General features: G+C 37.2%; 1 protein-coding gene across 1 annotated transcript in view; it reads right to left on the bottom strand.

The window, feature by feature from the left end:
- The window catches only part of Ada2b (Transcriptional adapter 2B), an 81,835-nt gene extending 73,349 nt beyond the window's left edge, over positions 1 to 8,486 (bottom strand). The window contains exons 1-2 of the mRNA XM_081729954.1: positions 8,338 to 8,486; positions 8,138 to 8,235 (exon numbers count right to left, since the gene is read on the bottom strand). Coding sequence (XP_081586080.1) covers positions 8,138 to 8,235; positions 8,338 to 8,344 — 105 coding nt within the window. The 5' untranslated portion in view covers positions 8,345 to 8,486. The remainder of the gene's footprint in view (positions 1 to 8,137; positions 8,236 to 8,337) is intronic.
- Between the last annotated feature and the right edge of the window lie 13,748 nt (positions 8,487 to 22,234).

Here is a 22,234-nt window from a genome sequence, read left to right as displayed (position 1 = left end):
ATAAATACCTTAAGAAAAATATTGTCCATCGCTAGCCACCACTTTCGCCCATCTGTCAGGCAATGTACGGATTCCGTGGCGAAAGAAGTCCTCATCCTTGGAAGCGATCCAGTCAGAGACCCATGTTTCGATATCTTCTGAAGAAGTAAACCGCTGTCCAATCAAATCGTTGTTCATGCAATCGAACAAGTAGTAGTCCGAAGGAGCAACGTCTGGTGAATACGGCGGGTGGGGTAAAACTTCCCATCCGACATTTTCTAAATAGGTTTTGACCGGTTTTGCGACATGTGGGCGAGCGTTATCATGTTGAACAATAAGTTTATCATGTCTGTTCTCCCATTCTGGGCGTGTTCTGACCAGAGCTTGCTTCAAACGCATTAATTGTCGTCGATAACGTTCTCCATTCATAGTTTCACCCTGTTGCAGCAGCTCATAGTACACCACACCTTTCATATCCCACCATATGCACAGCATAACCTTTGCACAGTGAATATCTCGTTTTGGTTGTGATGGGCCTGGTTCACCTGGTTTCACCCAGGCCTTTTTTCGTTTAGGGTTCTCGTAATGGATCCACTTCTCATCACCCGTAATAATTCGATGCAGAAACCCCTTTCTGCTCTGTCGTTGAAGCAGCAATTCGCAAATGGTTTTTCGTCTTTCAACGTCTCTGTCTTTCAATTCATGTGGAACCCAATGTGACATCTTTTCAATCATTCCCATGGCTTTCAAGCGTTTGGAGACTGTTGTTTGATCAACGCCTAATGCTGCTGCAAGTTGTTCCTGCGTTTGACACGAATCCTGCTCGAGCAATGCTGTCAATTCTTCGTCTTGAAATTTTTTTGGCTGTCCAGCTCGCTCTTGGTCTGCCAAGCCGAAATCACCACTTCTAAACCGTGCAAACCACTTCTGACACGTTCGCTCAGCTAGAGCATGGTCACCATACACTTCCACCAAAATACGATGACTTTCAGTCGCACTTTTCTGCATGTTAAAGTAATGCAGCAGGACACCCCGCAAAAACACTTTATCAGGCACAAATTGCGCCATGTTCACTTAACTACAAACTGGTGTTGTTGACGCTTTAATCCACTGCCCTATACTACGAACGATACGCGATGACAGGGGTTTGCAACACATGTGTGGATACACGGAACTGTGGGACGCTCCGTTCGTTGCGCCATCTCTTGTCCACCCGCACGAATTAATTCCTAGACCAAATATTTACTCAAAAACAATTACAGGTACTTGCTTGGTGTAGGTACTTGTACTTTTTTTCTTTCTTTTTCACATCTTAAAACAGCGATTAATCATTTAAGATTCTTTGAATCCTTCTTGCAACTTTGAATTTCTCTTCTTTAGACATTGTTTGTCTCCAGAAAAAGGTTTCAAATGGTTGTGGTATTGACCACCATATTTCTGACATAAAACCATTTTCAAAAATTTCCTGATTCCTTTGTAACCAGCAAGTAGTCTATTTATTTGAATGTAAGCCAACATATCAGTTATGCCGATTTCTTCAAACGAAAACTGACTGACTGCAGGGCGGTTAGCCGTAACGTTGCTAATTAGAGACCCTCAGCTTTCACAAATCGTCCCGAGATAGCCATTTTTTCAAGTATCACAATCACATTATAACGACGACGGCAGCGCTACTAAGCAATGCGCAATGGCCCAATAAACATCCTGCTGTCTGTTTGGGTATCGACTTGGCTGCATGCACCGTAGCGCTCATATTGGCGACTGTACGTATCGCTTACTCTTCCCTTTCGCGCTTCTCAAGTTATCGGTATAATATCATGACTATCACACGTTATGTTCTGAATTGTATTTTATTTACGGAGAAAATTTTTCTGCAACAGTAATTTTTATTTACAGAGTAGATAATCTTACTACGGCCGTAATTTCCATCTAGAGACTAGCCAATCTTCCTGTGACATTACACCGTCGCCCGCTGTTCTGCCTTGGGGGGCCGGGCTATATGGTGGATGCATTAAAACCTCCCAGACACTTTTTTTTTTTTTAATTGCTAGATGCACTCGCGTCAATACTACAGTTCTGCCCGCAGCAGTAGTTTGTTGTGCACGATGCCTTTCAAATCCCACTAAACGTACCTTGACCTTCCTGTGAGTCGTTGTGAGCTTTGTCACAGACTGTGGAGCTGCTTCTCGCTTCGACGACCATCTTTTACACACATTGTTGTTGTAAGATTATCCACTTTTCATCACTCGAGAGCAATCGCTTCAGAAATGGCTCAAGTTCGTTACGTTTCGGTACATTTGGGGTAGAAATTCAATCGAGCAAATGTTTTTTTTAGATCAAGTGCCACCCAAATGTCGAGCTTCTTTTGGTAGCCAGCTTTCTCTAAATGGTTGCACACTGTTTGGAGATGGATGTTAGGTCATTCGTGATATCATGACTACTTACATGGCGGTCTTGCTCGACTTTTATCAGATTATTATCCACTTCTGCTTTGATTGACCCGCCCTCTGCGAGGAGCATCTTGGACTATGAAATTTCGAGAACTAAAGCGACAGAACCTTCTTTAGCCTGTTGCTTTCGATACAGCCAGGCCAGGGATGTACCGATATATCGTTATGGGTGATATCGGCAAATGGACGCCAATATTTACCGATACATTTTCCGAATTATCTTTAATTTGTTTAATATTAACAGTGACACTTATATTTCATCAGTTTTTTTTTTTTTTTTTTTTTACACTTAAATTTGATCTAAATTATTATCATTTGTACAATCGATTTCTTTATACAGATGTACGCATTTGACTTGCATTACTCGTACTTAACTGATATTTTTAGTTCCTCTATGCCAAAATAGTGGTGATGAAAAGCCAAAGGTCCTCAGCCAGGACAGCAGGCCCGTCATTTGAATCCCAAACGAAGAAGAGGTTTCGATTCAAAAGAAAATGCTATGGAAGAAACCTACACGACGATTACTTTATTATTATTTTCTCCTACTTACATATTAGAAAAGACTAACGGTGCACGAGGAATATGGCATATATGCTTTACATATTCTCGATCGATACATGGAATAAGATAAAGTGGTCAGTCCCATCCTCGGCCGCTTTTGTCTTCCAAAGTGCCCACACGTACCAAGGACACCGTATCTGCGCGAATGTAAGTCGCACCCAAACTTTTCACACGAGATTATAGAAAAAGAGTAAATCTCAAATATAGGCCACAGTACTGAATTTACGAGAAAGTTCAATTAGCCAGTACATTGAGATGCATCTCTCTCCCTCCGCTTCTTCAACTCAAGCATAACTAAGGGTCACTCATGAAGATGACCTTCTTTGTGATAGTGACTCTGAGCAGCATTCTGGATCGGCCAGAGAGGGTAAAGAATCAGACGCTAATGATGCTTAGATGGTGGAAAGTGCTTGTGCTTGATTTGGGTGAGTACAAACAAGCTGAGACGGTTTTGCGAAACAATATTTCGCTTCTTTCTTTCAAGAACAGTTACTGTATATAAACATTCCGTATATATTATATACACTGTATAATAAAGATACATATTCCTGTTAATAAAAGTATTAAGTATACAAGTATTATTTGTGCCAGTGAAGAGTATTACCGATACCCAATGAAGGTGGAATTTTTTGCGAACAAGATACGTTTTTCTGCTATTTTGTTCTTAAGTCTTTGATGCTTTACAAAAGTAACTGCAGTAACTTATAATGCAGGGATGCAAATAACCACTTGCCCGGGGTGAGTGGTTCATAAATGCGGGCGAGTATTTAATATCATAGCGAGGGTAAGTAAACTGTCTCTATTGTGGAATGTGAGCTAGTAGCTTTTTTCTTGGGCTAGTAAAATTTTGTTGTTTATTTGCATTCCTGTTGAAATGGTATTCATTTCAACCAACAAGATACGTGTAGATGTCATTTTGAAATTGACGATTTATGATCCGAGGGAGAAAATCTAGATTATAGGCCGCATCATGACTTTTCAAGCCAAAATTTAGAGGAAGAGAAAAGAAAAGTGCGACCTATATTCGCCCAAATGCCGTACTTTGGTACCGGTACTCCATTTGCTTGTAGGCTGAGCACCAAAGAGACCACTTAAGAAAATTATATGTACTGATGCGGGATTTTGTCACACGAAGTTCTACGCGCGTCAGTATCGGAAGTATCAGCCTTTTCAGTATCGGTATTGATGAAAAAAATGTTATTGGTAAATCTCTATAAACGGTACAAATGTTCTCATGTGCATTTGGAGCTTTTGCACCTTTACTGAAATTAAACTGTACTGCCTTTTTGCAGAAAGTTCCCTCATCTTCACCGCACAATATCTTACGTCTGATTATAAGAATTCCAACACTTTTTCCACATGTTAGCTACAACCGTCATCTCTGAAATGGTGTTAGGCCTGATCCACTGCCACTCATATACTCTGACATTTTGAACATTAATAAAATCTCGTGCGCAAAGGATCAATGCTTTTTAGACGACCTGATAGTACATTACAAACAGTAACGGCGGCAGCTTTAATTTCTTGGCGAGGGGGGAGCAAAGAAAATGCTCGTTTGTTTTTTTTTTTTTAAATCGAAAAGGGTGGTTTGATGTTATTGAACATACATTACAATAACACATACATGGGGACACAGACGCAGTTACTAGGAATTACCCACCCCCTCTGACCTCAGCACTGACTACAAATGAACAGTGACCTGCTCACTAGTCCAGGATAGCTTTGCGCCTCATACTGTTACAAAATTATAATTTCCATCAATTTTACAAGAACCTAAATTACAGCGATTTTCAACTCCAAAGTCTTATAACAAACGATCCTGTGCTGATTACGAAATAAAACTTCGGGGATGCATTTATAACAGTCTGAATATTTTTTACATATTAAAAAAAAAAAAATTCAAAATATGGCTCTAAGAAAATCAAAATAAAATTTCTGAATTTTTTTAAATGTCTCCATTAAAAAAAAAAAAAAAAAAAAAAAGTATTATAAACCAGGTGAAAGTTCTTTTCATAAGATATAAAATGATGCCTTCACCAACGTCCTCTAGGACCTTTAGGTCAGCGGCAAATGCCAATCAAACAAATGTCACTCATGTAATTTTTGAAAACTTTGGGTGTCTGTAAATTTCGAACCTAGTTCACGTAACAGCCTGAAATATCCACTATTTTCCAATGCTACTAAGAACTGTACCCAATCTCATCAAAATCTGGCAAGGCACGGTACAATTTGTTTGACATGGAATGGATCTGGTTCGGATTTCACCTGAAACTGTAGGTCCACATCTCAAATAGCGTCAAGGCTAAAAAGGGACGCTAAACTTGAAGAAACAAAGAAACACAAATATATGGCAAAGCTAACGGGTGAGCTAATTAAAAGGTTCTGCAGTGCTGGTGTAGTTTTGGCTACAAATTTGCTAGAAGATTAACAGGTAAGATTCAATACTTTGAATGAAAAGACATGTTTATACGGAACAAATTTCTACATGCGACAGACTTAAATAGAAAGTAATCTGGCTATAATTTAGGTTTACAAGTGTAGAGTTACTAGTGAAAAATCATTACAATTGCATTACGAAGGATTAAATAAGTGAGTGCATATGAAAGATGACTATTAGTTACTATTTCCACCGATGGTATGTTTCTACTCAGTGTACAGAACCTGTATTTTATGTTCAAATGTAGCGTTACTAGTATGAAACCACGAAAAGTGCTACTGAAACTCGTACCATTACCAAAACTCACTTATTTACACTTTCCTCACTTACGCGCCTGCTCCTTCCGGAGGCACCCCCGCACCAATGCAGGGGCCCTCGAGCTACGCCCTGCACTGACTTTCAGATAGCATTAATGCTTGGTTTGTCTTTTGCACTAGTTGTGCCACACAGCCGGAAGGCGTAGATATACGCAAATCGTAAAGGAACCAAAATTTCAACAATTACTTCTGGAGCCTACTTTCAAGTTTATCTATGCCCAGTGAGATATTTTGATGTCGCCCAGCGGACATCTTTTAGGGGTTAATGAGGGAATTAGTGAAAGAATTATAATTTTTTAACACTACTTTCTAGTGATGCGTCAAAAGTAAACCAGCACGGATTTTGACGTTTATAATTCCTCTTTTCGAGTATCATTTAGTTTCTCCCCCAAACCACTTGGTAGTAATTACGGTTCGTTATTTGTAACTCTGATTAGTAAAAGTACAGAATGGACGTATGACATAAAAAAATATAATGCATAAAACGAACCAACTTTTGCTAGGTGGCCACAAATGCTATCTAACCGAGTCAGACAGGATTGCAACAGGGGGCACGAGCTGCAGCGAAGGGGTGCGTCGGTAGGGAGTTTGTATCAATATATACAAACTGTCCTTCACAACGGCTCACTTATTAGTCACAGTACCGGCTCCGTAACTGTCGATAGATTTGGGTGAGATACTAAATGTCAGCTCCTTTTTCTTTTAATATTCTTAACATACTACTTTGACGAAGTAAAAACACATATGCTATCCGTAAATTAGAAAAGGAAAACGAGATAACACTTCAAATTTTAGCCAGTGTTTAATTTCATGGGGACGAACTCAGATGTCCAGGTCTCAACCATCTCTTGTGAGAACTGGCTCCTAATATCTTAAAAGCTTGTATTCTTTAAGCGTATTAACCTCATTTTTCACTTTGCACATTGTTTGCTATGTATACATATTATCGTGAATATTCTAACCAGCTTACTACATTTACTGAAAAATTACTTTGCCCTCAAAAATTGATCTCCTCTTAGTTACTACGTTCTTACTGGTGCACAATGAGATTGCTATTGTGACTTACGAATCTATTGGATGGAGGGAGAAGAAGCAGACGAGTATCATACGGGATTAGGACGCCTACTTGAAGTCTGATTTTCCTTATCTTCGTCAAACCAACAGCGTGCGCAGTTGTTCACTTACGACTAATTACATACAAATCCTCTTTATATGGTACAAGTTTCTTATATATTTTTTAAAATGCTCTAGTATAGTATTTAAAGATTCACCCGAACACACGGTTCTATCAAAAGGGAAATTTATAGGTAAAATACGGAAACATTTTTCGTGAAGGAACGAGTGTGTGAATAAAAGTAATTACTATCGGTGCGCAGCATATTGAAATGAATTTTGAGCAATAGTGAAAGTATTGTACGTTTAAGTATACTCTTCCAGTATCCTTACTGACGCCCTTGCTTCCTACGGACGGACACCATCGCCATCTCCTGCTGCGCTGCTGCCCTGACTCGGTTAGGTAGCAGTCGTGCTTTTTAGTGGCCACTTAATACAAATTGGTTCGAGTTGTAGTTTTTATGTCATACGTACACTGTATTTATGCTCCTGAAGTCAATCTGCAAGTAGTAATGGAGCTGCTCCTTTAGTGCGTACTCTGCTAAAAGAAATACAAAGCTCTAATCTAAAATGAAAATGTAAGAACCGTGTCAAAATTTGGTAGAACCGTATGCTCGAGTAATGCTAGTAACAATAATAATTTCTATGACACTTGCCCTTCTCTTGAAGCCTTATATTTTTACTATTAAAAGTTCCTTTCTGTGGCCCTTTATTCATAATCTACACTGTTAATTTCATAACTCGTACATCATTACTGATTACCGAATACTCAACTATGAATTAAAGTTGGAGATAGCAATATGAAAAGTTCGCGTAATGTTTAACACATTAACGAAACTATATCAGATGACTCTTCGTTAAGAATTACCGGCACTCAAAATTCTAGAGCAGATCAACATCCTAACCTGCATGTACCTGGTGAAATCATTACTATTATATGATACAATTTCATCTCTGCCTTAAACATCCCTTTCGACAGCTGCACTACTACTACGGACCTTGATAGTTGTACTCTAGTGCAAGGCAATATTCAATACTTGCACTGATCGTATCGAAGCTTTTATCTTTATTTATTCTTTCCTGAACATAATTTTAAACTTCCTACTTTTTTACACAACATACTTTATGTGTGTTGATCTTTTATTACGAGCATTAGGTTCCAATATAAATTAGTTCCGTTAAAAACTGCGCCAACTACCAGCCGGTTGCTAGTAGTTTCAAAGCTTCTACTGCAAGGCGCGGTTCCCGGTAACTTCCCCCACCACGGTCACATGACTCACCTGCAAACAAAGATCAAAGTCGGTGCACTCTGCACATTTTACCCTCAATCCACTAATATCTTCTTGGCAGTAGGTGCAGTTGTACTTTGCAAATAAATCTGCAATAAACAAAATACACATTAGTTGCACGTTTAAGAGCTACCTTACTTATATTTTAGAAATATTTCGACTCAATAAAACACTTCAACCGTCACACTTACCAGCCATTTCTACATCGTCTTTGTCAAAATTCTCGTGACGTCACTTCCTACTACCTAAAACTTTTTATATGCAGATGGTAGTGTTAGGCGAATATAAATGTTATTTTGTTTTATCAACGGTAATATTATGCAATAATATTTTAGTACTAAAAGTAATATGCCAAATGCAATATAAAAATAATCTTAAGAAAATAATTTAAATATAACTAGCAAGTATATATCAATGGTGCCAGAAATAAGTGAATTGACATACCTAGATGAATATTTTAAAAAAGAAATTTATTCTATTGCAAATGAAGGTAAAAACAATCAAAAAAAGAACCTAAAGAGGGTATACGGGGACATCAAATCAGTGGTTGAAGTAAGACGGTATCCGATGTATGCCATACCATCTCTGGTTTTTCAGTGATGAAGGCGTACTGTCTCTGGTTTTTTGGTGATCAAGACATACCGTCACGGGAGAGTAGATGCTAAATACCTTTAATAAATCCATTTTTTTAATACTGCTTGTAGATGATCCAAGAAAGCTTGAACAAGACTCTTGTTCAAGACCATTCAAGACTATTTGATGAAAAAGACGTCAGCACTGACGTCATTTTTCTCTTGAATTCAATAGTTTCGTTCAAGAAATTTCGTTTCGGTCCTGTTCTAAACAATCCAATTCAAGAGCATTCAATAGCCAATCAGCGTTCGAGTTTAAGTGCAGGAAAATACAAAACAAGTAAGATGGCGTCGTGAGACAGAGTTGAAGTTGAATAAATATCTTTTCGTTACTCTTTTCCATAATTATATGATATTCCAAGTGTGTATTATGATAAACAAAGCTAATATTTGCGCCGGAAGATATTGTTAGTATTTTTTGTTGATAATATTCACGATTTATATAGTTATAATCCTTGCATGCCCATAACTTTTGTTAAATTTTGAGGCAATGAGAAGTATAAGTATTAATTTGAGAATTTAATATACAAGAATACCGGGTGTAGATTAAGAAAGAAGAGTCCATTAAATAAAAAAATATATAACTGATTTTTCTTGATTTAATAAGACGTTTTGTACTGTTATTAATCTCTGATAATATCAAATAATTGCGTACAGATTGATAATATGCTCACAAACTGAAGTATCCTGGAAATGATTACATGTTATCCTACTATAATCTAAGTATTTTATCACGAAATCCACACGTAGTATTTGAGAAGTTATTTCTTAAGGTAGAGGTTGCTTTCACGTGTGCAGATTAATTTTACTAGTGCTTTCCCGTAAGATACAAATGTGCATCCTAACATATGCTACATACAAGACTGTGCAAAAATAATAATAAATAAATAAAATCGAGATGCTATTTAACAGTGTCGGGGCAGGAGCATTGAAGGGGGTCCACGGGAGAGTAGTCCGTACGGAGCAGGCGCGTCATCGACTGAGGTTATAGTACAAGAATAAGAATAATGTATAAATTAGAATAGTGTAACAAACCCTTGACATCGTATTCACTCATTTGAATTGAATTATAGCTCTTGTAATGATTTGACACTGGTAACATTAAACTTCTAAACATAAAATACTGGTTTCCTACATTATGCAGACATGTTTTGACAGTGGGAATTATTACGGTATCTAAGATAATTCTGCTTCATACACACTCACACATTTTAACAGTAAAAATTACTATTCGTTTGACGGGTTATTCTTAACCAGTAACAAAACAAGGATAAATTTGTGAAGAAAGTCTGATGCAGATATGGGCGGTAAGTCCTGTAGCTGAAAAATATTATCATTGTTTCGTTTGGTTTTCTGTGATTTCAGCCTTTTCTTTAAACAGTCTTCGATGCAAAGCATAAATAACATCAAAAGGCAGTCATTGCCTCGTGATACACACAATTTTAGGAAACTTCGATTTTTTCTTTCTAAATGTGATTCTGTCATCAGCACGCCATTTGCAGAATCATATTTTTTTTTTAAAAAAAAAGCTTAGTATAGGGAACGATTTTATACCTAAGCAGCACTTTACGTTTTTAACGTCACCTAACCTAACTCGCATTTAATGTAAAAGGGACAAACTACTTAGTGAAAATTCGATGGGATTGCTGCAAAATCAATTGACCTGTTTTCTAAATTATTTAATATAATCTATTAAATTACAAATGCCTGCAGAAAGTTAAGAAAAATATGCTAATATTATAGCTATTCATGCGTAGGTCTGAACTAAATCACTACGCAGTTTCGCTTTCATTTGTTTTCATAGTTACAGTCTCTTGTTTTGGACTGCCATCTATTAACAAGAATATAAAACAGATTCAATACGTCTATGATCGTGTAAAAGTTGTTTCAAGTCCGTTCGAGACTCTTGTTCAAGTGTCTCGAACAATACTTCTTTGAACGTGTAAATTTGAGGTATTGAATGGTCTTGTTCAATCTTTCTTGGATCGTCTACAAGCAGCCTAACACAGTAATTGACGAATAGATTTCCACGTAAAAAGATTTTATTTCTTGTGTAGAAATAATTCCTAAGTTGAGAACATCGACATTTTTGTTACTTTTTCCCTTTTTTTTAAAAAATTAGTTATCTTCAAAGAAGTCCATCTAGTTTACATTATAAAGTGCATACTGAATTGTTTCTTTCGTATGTATGGATGTGTCTTCTTTAATTAATTCATATAAATGTTGTGTTTTGAGGATGAGCGGATTTAGGAATTGTATGCTGTGTGTCGATTCTTCCGGGGTTTGAAAATACCGCTCAGTCAAGTGGGGATTTCGGGAGCTTTCCCGCAGGAAATTGTCAATATAAAAACTCGGCTTTTGAGCATTTTCGTGTAATAATTCTCTATAATACAACAAAGGGAATATTGTAATTTTTTTTTCAGAAAGTTGTTGGCAAGGGATTAAAGTTTCTCCATGCCTCTCGCAACTAAAGAGAAGCTCTCCAATGGTTTTCAGTCATTATGTAAATAGAAATACAATGTTTTAGGCAACATACCTTCACTGTATTTCAACATTTAGATAGTCGGTATGTCAAGTTAAAATCGTAATAAAACATACCGCCTCTGCTTTCTTCCCAATCGAACACTGCCTCAAATATTCGGTAAACTCGAATTTCTGAAGGATTTCACATTGAAACGTTGGAAAAAGGGTAATGAAAAGAAACACTGCATTTTTAAGTTTAATTGGAATCTAGGTGATATTAATCAAGAATAATTTAAGTTATAATTTCGGTACAGCAGTGTAGGATAACGATGATCACAGCCAGATCCATGATTCTTTGTTCCGGAACCTTGTACCAGTGGCGGATCTAGCCGGGGAACTAGGACCCCAGTTATTATTTATGTATTTTTGAAAGTTTATAGTAATTTCATAATATACCTACCATAATTTGGATTCTGCCTGCTCCCCCCCCCCAGTATGTGCAACATTAACTAAATAAATGGTCTTTGGATAGCCGTTTAAGCACCACCCCTTGAAAACGACTACGAGCCATGTTTCTGCGAAAATAACGCACGTAGGGCCCAATAATCTATCGGAAGTCTAAGGAGTTATCTGGATGTAGAGCAAATTCAATTTGATATTTAATTGATGACATATTGTAAAACTGCAAGTTTAATAATTTCTTTCTTATACCTACGTTAAAGCTGTCTCTCTTGCCATAAAAAAAATAATAATTAAATATACCATCCAGGGTGAGTTTGATAGGATTCACTATATTCTCGTAATTCTACTGTTACAGAGATAGGCTTAAATTATGTTGCTATACTAGTTACTGAACTTCCAAACTGCATACAATATTTAATTATTTCAGATACAAATTAAAAACACACTGAGTCAAATATATTACGAACGATTTGATCACAAATTAGCTTTTTACTATTACTGCTAATTTATATTGTCTTCCATTTTAAGCTTTTGTTTCCTGAAACATAATTTAAATCAGAGACCACAGTTACTACTAACATATATATGTTTACATTGTGCATAAATTGTACGGAATAAATACGCTTATTTTTGGTTCTGATTTGAGTTTAGCGTCTCTTTCAGCAGTGAAGTTATATGAGACGTGGACCTACTGCTTAACGTGGAATCTGAACTACATGACCTCCCTATCGAACCCCGTACTCCTGCGCCAAGATGCCTATGTTATCCACATAGTCATAAGGGAGCTCGGAATATATGGTTTCATTTTCACGCTACGCACATGTTCAGTTTGCTATATATTAAAATTTATATCATAAATTCTCGTGAAAATAACCTAATTCACGAGTCGAACAAAATTATAGGTTTGTCCTTAATTACCTATTACTACATTCAAGATTCGAAAAAACATAAAAGAAATGAAATTTTCACTTTTAAGTCACAATGTTATGCCGTGTAAGCTAAAATAGACGATCATGAGAATGAATGAAATGGTGGAGTGACGAAAATGGAAGGAAATGAGATTGAGAAGACTTACACAGAGGGTGTTTGTCCACCACAAGCCCGATTTCGGGCGTGTTGGGATCGAAATAGAGACCCTGAACACCAGAGCTGGATTCTCTACCACTGAGGACAATTGAGCAATTAAACACATGCTTCCTATACATCATATATTTCGGTACACCGAAACGAACTTACTTTCCGAGGGCACGCATGAAATTTGTATATAGCAATGAAGTTGTCTTGACAAACAATTGCGATTGGTACAGGAATTAATCAGTTCTGGACACTTACCTACAGTATACGGTACCCAATACAGTTTTCGCGGTAGGCTTCTCCACCAGAACTAGGAAGTGACTAAATCCGGTACTTATCGCTTTGTTTTGTCAACATGAGTTGTATTAGATTGCAGTTGCTGAAAATACATTACCCTGGAAACTGTATTAGGTACTGTATACCGGAAGTGACCAATTTCGGTACGAAGTGCTATATTTTGTCAATTGATATATAGATTTCGTGTATGCAGTTGCAGAAAATACCCAACTCCGGTAACTGTGTTTGGTGCCATGCACCGGAAGTGATCAATTAAGGTCACGATTTCTTTCATTCGTCAAGACGAATTGTTTGATATATAGGTATTCAGCTGCATGATATGCCTCACTTTCGAAAAGTAAATTAGATACTTTGTACTGGATTAGACTATCAAAAGTGATCAATTTTGGTACTGATATTTTTCTTTTTTCAAAACGAATTGATTGATATATAGGCTGCATGTTTACAATCGTAGGAAATATCCCACCCCCGGAAACTGTATTTTTCCTGAATAAAGATATAATTATGCAGTTTCGCAGCTTGTGCTGGGTAAAGGCAGACATCAACTGCGGAACACATATGACGTCGATTAGATTTCTTATTAAGAGATTGTGGACGTATTTTTCCTTAATATCTCCAAATATTACAAAGTGTTTGAAGAAATATTTTAAAGAACTTCTTATATTAATGTTTAAATTTAATTCTGTAAGTTGCGGTGCGCAAAATTGTGCGAGAACTGGTACGAAATGACCTGCGAGTCTTGGTAGCGGATATCGGATACCTTAGTCTTCATTCCAGTACCGGCCACCTGAGTCTCAGTTCTGAAACCCTATGACCTGGATACGAAATTTTCTGGCCATTTGTTTTAATTGATTGATTGATTTACAATTATCATTTTAAGTAAAGTAGGAGACAGGTTAGATTACTTTTCAGTCATTACTTCATAGGCTTTAGCAGTCTTGGGAAGTAACGTAACGCAAGTAACGCGTTACTTGTAACGCGTTACTTTTTAAGTAACGTTTCCTAGTAACGCGTTACATTTTTTCCAAAGTAACTGCAACGGTAACGCGTTACAAATTTTTAAGTAACGTACCTAGTTTGCGTTACTTTTTTCGCGTTACATTTCGGATGAGCAACTACAATATATGTATTTTTTTTCGGAAACAAATGTTTCTTTCCTGTAAGTGAATTTCTCAGAATAAAACAATCGAGCATGACCTACGTATGTCAGTGACCGACAGTCACAGACACACAGAGAAACAGAAAAGTTCGTAGTGCCACTTGCTGTTTTTTGAAGATGAGGACAACCTTAGGGAAATCATGTGTACTGATTACAAGCACCTGGAAGATTTTGTCGTTGATTTTGACAGCTCCAAATCAATACATTCAGTGAGTGATCTAGGAGTGCAATGATACCGGTAGTCTATTTTACTTTGATTAGTGTAGTTTTTATAAAGATGGAGAACGAAAATATTTTACCGTTCGAACATTTGAAAAAATACTTTTTTTTAAGAGCTGAGGACGATGGTGAACAGAATTTAAAAGTAAAGTGTCTGAAGTGTCCCGGCGGAAAATATTTATCAACAACTAGGGTGTCATAATTAACTATTTACAGTAAGGGGTTAATATGAATAAACCGTGTTCTGATGAGCAGGCCTACTTTATTAGTAGAAAATAGTTTGCTGATGGTATGTAATATTGGAGTTCTCTCAGATCAGTTTGCTTATCCTGGAGTCCTATTGATTATAGAGTTTGAAACGCTTTAAAAAGCATGTATCGATTTTAGGGTTACTGGCAAGTTTTGATTCCCTCCCAGTTCATGTGTTCTCATTTTATTAGTTGTGTAATGTTTCTCTATATTCTGTATTTTTAATTTTACGTAACAACATTGTTATTATTATATAATTAGTTTAGCAGAATTATAATAAGCAGCCATTTTTTTAACGCATAGAATAAGCTACAACTCCACTCGACTCGAATTCAAGTTGAGTTTCGAGCCAAGTCAAAGGTAATATCCTCGAGTCAAGTTCCGAGCCGATTCAGTTTTTCGCGTCGAGTTTCGAGTCCAGTCGAGTTTGATAAATGGCTCGTTCCTTTTAACTCGTCTTGAAATCATGACCTGATTACACTGAAAAACGAAAGCCATGAGAAATGTAAGCTAAACAGTAATATGGAATACTTTTAATGTTGCTCACGAGAGGGGACACTGCTCGCATCTTCTCTCGTCTCGATAGCGAGACCACAAGAGATTTTTTTATAACAAGCTCAGCTCGGCTCGGCTCAACTGAGAAGATGGCTCGAGCCGGCTCACTTGGGGTGAACCATCGACTTGAGCTGGCTTGGTAGGGATGAACCATCTGCTCGGTTCGGCTCAACTGAGTCGAGAGCTCTAGCCGAGTCGATTGGGTGAGCTGTTGGCTCGGCTCACTTCTCGGTTCGGGTCGATAGTGAATGAGCTGTGAGCCGAGCTGCTCGAGTCGTTGACAATTATAAACCCGGGCCCAGCAGTTTTGCAGATATTTGGCCAGTGCCCTATAACTTTTAACAGTGTTTGGCTCGAGCCCGAATACTCAACCTAGACGCTCAACCCAAATTCAGAAGCTCGTGAACAATGTTCTAGACTCCTAGACTTCACGACTACCGAGGTTGGCAATCAACTAGTTTTTTAATATTAAAATACAAACCGCCTATCTTTCATTTTTATATACAGTGTTATTATTATTATTATTATTATTATTATTATTATTATTATTATTAATAATAATAATAATAATAATAATAATAATAATAATAATAATAATAATAATAATAATAATAATAATAATAATAATAATAGCGGTAGTAATAGTAGTACGGAAAATTGAAGTAATTTTTTTCACATTTTTAAAGTTTCGGACCTAAAAGTAACGCGTTACTTTCGAAGTAAAGTAACAGTTACTTTTTTGGTGCAAGTAACGCGTTACATTTTAAGAGAAAGTAAAGTAACTTGTAACGCGTTACATTTTTACAAGTAACTTACCCAACACTGGGCTTTAGGTAATAAATTCTTGCTTTTTGTAACATTTTTTACGTTATGAACATGCTGGTCCTAATAATAAGTTAAAATTTATCGTAAGGGATAGAATGAGAAAAGACATTATACTTACTATGTAAATTGCAATATATATCTAGCAAGAAAGAAACCCTTTATTTTATTATTCTGTCTTATATCAATCCATATTTAAAGTGTAATTTTAGTGAAGCATGTTTAAATTTATAGCGTAGTTCTAAAGTGCCTCTATTCTCTGTTTCAGATTGAGATAACACTAAAGCTAGTTATACGTGGTCATAGTTTTCCATCAAATGTTGTATCAATCTTATCTTTGATAGTCATTTGGTCAAATAAATTGGCTAAAACTTTTACAACACTGTAAACGATCAAATACGAAACTTATTTTTGTTGCTCATTTGTTTTCAGTTCTTTATTGAATTGTTTCTTTATTAATTTGTTTGGGAGACCCGGGTTCAATTCCCGGCGGGAGCTCATGTGGTTCGGATTCCACGTTAATCAGTAGGTCCACGTCTCATATAGCCTCGCTGCTGAACAGGACGCTAAACTAAAATCACCTCACCTCACCTCACCTTATTCATTTGTTGGTAATCATAGAGTGCAACGTGGTACTTGCTTGAGATAGTTATTTAAAAGTAAGCTGTTTAAATCGTAAATCTTAAAATAAACGAGCAATGGAAATATGAACCGTGCATGTGAAATGTGAACGCTCACCAACATGTAGGTGGTGATTTGGAGTTTAACGTCCCTTTTAGCAGCGAGGTTATATGAGACGGGACGTACAGTATCCGTGGAATCCGAACCACATGAGCTCCCACCGGGAATCGAACCCGGCTTTCCCACGCCAAAGGCGCGTAAGCTAACCGCTTAGCCACGAAGGAGCTCCTCACCAACATGTATTCTCTGGCTTTGCCAGCCTAACTTCAGCCCCAATTTTTTCCAGTGTTTCTTTGTGTTTGTGTTTGTATTTGTTGTAATATTCTTTAAGGCCACAATTATACAAAACAAGATCTTGCCTGTATTCATCAATAAGCATTTCAATTGCTTTCCATGTCCAAATTTACAGCCACCGCACAGTGATCTTCGTTTGTTTTCTTTGATGCAATATTGGATAGAAATAGGACGTTTTATTTTACAACAGTTTTATCAAATGTTGTAACTGACAACGAAGTTGCATACAACTTGGTATCGTACATGTTCAAATTCCACTTTGCTGAAAATTTGATACAATATTTCATCAGATATGTCAGCAGTGTAGCCAGAAGCAAATAGTGCATTTTTCTTTCAGAAAAGAGAAAGAGTTTTCTGAGTTGGACCTATATAGGTACATATAATACATGATTTCTTTAAAATATGACCGTTGCCTCTATTTGTAGAATAAATTGAAGATTTATGAGAGAAACCACTTCATGAAGTTATTTCTAACAGTGCTTCTAGTTTAATAATATCATGGTCTATCCATTCCAATATGTAAGTACTTGCAATTCTAACTGCATGTAGCTAGAGTACATTGCCTAAAATAGGTTCCAGCAAGAAGCAATATCCTTTTACTACTACTCCTGAATTGTATCGAAATCAGAAAAAAACACTCAAGAAATGAGATTCCAACCAACAAGATTTAATTTGCTTCGGCTTCAACCTCTTTAAGAGCAGCGTCTACCAAAGTATGGCGTTACTCTGATGTATCTCACAAGAAGAAGCAAAATTTTCACTCTTCTCTCATCTAGTGATTCAGAAGATTCACACAATGCTATTATTGATTTTTACTCCAAGCAAGATATTATTTCCGTTGCCGAGCACACATTGCCTCCCGTTCAGGAGCCTATCTTAACAACTGTATTGTCTTCTAAGGCAAATTACTCCAGACCCGTTTACACGTATGTGATTCGTGATCTGCCTGGGATCTTGAAAGTCATTGACAACTACCTAGAGGATATGATGTTTCCTCTAAAAGGCTTACGCAAAATCTAAAACAAGAATAGATCTAAACCGCTTGTTCACCTTTTCTCAACAGATCACAGAGCAGTAGCATCTCCTATCGCATCAGAAAGTATCTACGAAAGAAAGATCTCGAACCTGCCAAAGGAAAAAGTGTTAGTCAATGAAAAATAAAGGAGTGTGAGAGATGTAGTGGGTAAGGAAAGGTGTTGTACTGCAACTCATGTAAAGCCTATACCGCCCTTTGCTTAACACGTAAACGATTATTGTAGAGCAATGTCACATGTGGCTTTCGGCAACTATCCTGGGTATTAATTACGATTCAGCTACTGTTCTGACCATCTACGATTGTCGTAATGCAGCTATTTTTCATTTGAAGTGATGATCAGGTGCTGAAAACCTTCCTGATACACATATATATACAGTGGCGTATTTACGATTTTGTTTCGGGAGGGGCTTTGCTAACTTTCGGGGGGGCCTTGCCTGGAAATGTGAAAATTCTGCAAGATATTTCATTTACTTTCCTATACTAAGTAAGATTTCGGGGGGGGGGGTTAAGCCCGGAAGCCACCCCCCTAAATACGCCACTGTATATATATAAACTGCACACATCCGGGCAGCGATTTTTGTTGGCCGCTGTCAATTTACATGGAACCTATGAATTCAACCTTTTACCTTTAACGTTTGTATGGAGCTGTCTAACAAGAATAGTATAGTGTATGTTAATTCCTCTACACTGACATATCCCTGGGAATTTACTTCTCTAGTATTCCTGAGGAGTTCATCCAGTCGTTGTATACGGGATTGATTTAACAATGATGTGTTATCCAAACTAAATTAACAAACCAACGGGAAATATTGCTTTCATTTGCTATTCCTGGACTCAATGCATTCTAAATAATTTTTGCTGCTTTCTGTGTACAATACTGTAGTTTGAATTCATTAAAAAACACTTACAATTGTGTGTTCTCCAGGGCGACTTTGATAAAACCCCTGCTCAATAACGCACTCTCCACTCATTGTCTGGTACCCGAGTCTGTTTGCTGGCCATATACAGACCTTCTGACGTTAAGTGTATGGTCATAGTTCGTTCCCTTGTTGTTTTGCCGGGGTAAGTTTCCCGCTAGACATCGAAACAGACATTTCACTAGCATCAAATTATTCTTTCGTCTGCAAGTCAGCTGTAGGCTCTCGACTATATACCTTTTTCTTCATGAAAATTCTTCGCCATGTTGTAGTTTCTACAAATAAGGAAGTCAATTTACAATGTGTGTAATTATAAAGAATGGGGCGAAAACAACATTGATTTCCGGAAACAAAGGCCGTGTCCAAGATTCAAGTGCGCTTTCGAAGTAAGCTTGTTTCCGAAAATGATTCACCTAGTGTGCGTCAAAAGATCCAAGTTCACAAGTCTGCGAGTGCATAGCGCGTAGTGTGCGGGGATGTACACTACGTTAGTACACTTGTGTGCTTAATATGAAATGAAATGAAATCTTTGAGTTTTACGTCCCACGGTTATGCCGGCTAGGCTAAAGGAGACGGTGATGATGAGTAATGAATGAAATGGTGGAATGAAGAAAGTGGGAGAACCCCTAGGAAACCCACGCACACGGTGTTTGTCCACCACAAAGTTCACTTGGCAGGAGCAGGGTTTGAACCCGGGACCCCACACACGAGAGGTCAAAGCTCTACCACTGAGCCACCGCGGCCCAACTTGTGTGCATAACATGGCCGTTCCTCGTAGTAGGAACAATGATATTATCAAAATGATCTAATAAAATTTTAGAAAGCATATTTCAAGTAAACTTATTTTTGTTGAGGTGAATATCTTTGTGAACTGATCTCATAATTCTTTACTTGATAATATACAAATTAGTGATTTTATAAGTGAAATCTAAAAATGTTACACAAATAACATACGTATTTATATTATGTTCTCTGAATATGCAATACAATTTAAAATTGTGTTGGAAAAGCAACTAAATAATTTCTTTAATAATGCTATAAAGACGTTTGTGTTTAAAATGTGACATGATTTATATAACTTAATTGTGATAATTAGACTGTCGGTAATGCAGCTATTTGCACGTAAATTACTAACATTAATTGCACATGGATTAAAATTTTAAGCTTTAGCGTAGGATAATGAATACCAGTGGCGTATTTACGATTTTATTTAGGAGAGGGCTTTGCTAACTTTCGGGGGGGGGGCTTTGCCTGAAAATGTGAAAATTCTGCAAGATATTTCATATACTTTACTATAATAAGTAAGATTTCGGGGGGGCTTAAGCCCGGAAGCCCCCCCCTAAATACGCCACTGATGAATACCTAGATTATTTATTATCCTATGACTATAGCTACAGCTGCAAATGTTGATTCGGTAGGCAGATGGATCTAATTTTCAATTGTTATTGAAATAAACATATTCCTTTCGAAGTTACCGTATTTCCTTTCACTTGGTCTGTATGAGGGGCCGTAATAAGCCAATTACCGTAGACTTTGTGGGCCTCATGCACAGTCGTTTTGACGCGTGATTAGTGCCATACTAAAGATTTCGACTAACATTTGTTTCCTACAGTAGTCAGACTTTTAGTATGATGCTAATCATATGTCAAAACGACTCTGCATAAGGCGGTGTATTTTTAGCAGCTAACTAAAAGTGAAATACAGGTCAAAAGTTTCTTTCTACATACTTATCAAATTTTTGGCACGTTCCTCTTAATTCATATAATCCCAGTACTACATTCACTATGACACGATTTTGAACAAGTAAAACCTTCCATGAACAATGAGAGCAATAACGTGACATAATACTGTATTTTTTTATTAAACCGTCTGTTAATTTTGAAAAAAATATCTTATTATATTAGAAGCTTTTCTATATTAATACTTGGACGTGGGGATATTTTTGTAACTGCAGATTAAGCAAAGGAAGACACTATTTCGACGATTTAGGGTAATATCTACAGATTCACAAAGAAAGGAAGATTATATAAAGGGATGTATGAATTGGCTCCAATTTCCTCATCTGTACGATATCTGGAACATCATTTTCTCTATGGAATTCTTCATTGAAAAATAGATCAATTTAGCTTTTTACATGGAAGTGCGTCGGGACCGTAATACGGCAAATTGTGGGGGCGTTAAAATATTAAATAATACTTTTGATAAAGTGGATACTTTCAAATATTTAGGATCAATATTAACAGATGAAAATCATATTCACGAAGAAATTAAATGTCGACTAAAAGCAGGGAATTCGTGTTACTATTCGGTTCAAAATCTCTTGTCGTCGCGAATTCTGTCGAAAAATTTGAAGCTTAAAATATATAAAACGATAATCATGCCTGTTGTTCTGTATGGTTGCGAAACATGGTCACTTACTCTGAGGGAAGAACATAGACTGAAAGTATTTGAGAACAGGATCCTGAGAAGAATATTCGGACCCAAGAGGAACGAGAATGGGGAATGGCGGAAACTTCATAACGAGGAACTACATAGTTTATACGGTTTACCCAACATTGTTAGGGTCGTCAAGTCTAGGAGGCTTAGGTGGGCAGGTCATGTAGCTAGAATGGAAGAAAGTAGAAACGCTTTGAAAGCCTTGACTGGAAGACCCATAGAAAAACGACCATTAGGAAGACCTAGGCGCAGATGGGAGGATAATATTAAGATGGATCTCGCAGAGATAGGAATACAAAGTAGAAACTGGATGCAATTAGCTAAGGATAGAAGTCAGTGGAGAGCTTTTGTGAACGCGGCACTGAACCTGCGGGTTCCATAGGCCATAGAGTTAGTTAGTTAGTTAGTTAGCTTTTTCCATGTTCTCTGAAATACATATCACAAAGCAGTTTCTAATTTTATTCAGTAGTTTTGTCCTAAATATCGGATTACGAGACCTTCAATATGATTGTTAACTATGCGTCTAATTGTAGTTTTAGACAGGAGCATTTATCGTAGCAAAAATCGCATAATCGATATCCTACCGTGTAAAGTAGCAAATTCTATTGCATTTCACATGCCATGGCGGGGGTGTAAATAAGGGCCCCGCAGACTTCGCATTGCGGGGTGGGCCTCAAGCCACCAGGGGCCCCAAATCGTGAAGTAGGACGTACAGAAGGGGCCCCACTCTACGCTGTCCGCGGGAGGGCCCCCAAGCCTTTAGTTACACCACTGTGCCATGGCATATCCTAT

This window comes from Thermobia domestica, chromosome 11, assembly GCF_964235325.1.
Source record: "Thermobia domestica chromosome 11, izTheDome1.hap1.1, whole genome shotgun sequence".
In the NCBI taxonomy this organism is placed as follows: Eukaryota; Metazoa; Arthropoda; class Insecta; order Zygentoma; family Lepismatidae; genus Thermobia; species Thermobia domestica.
This window is presented reverse-complemented; position numbering and strand designations above follow the sequence as displayed.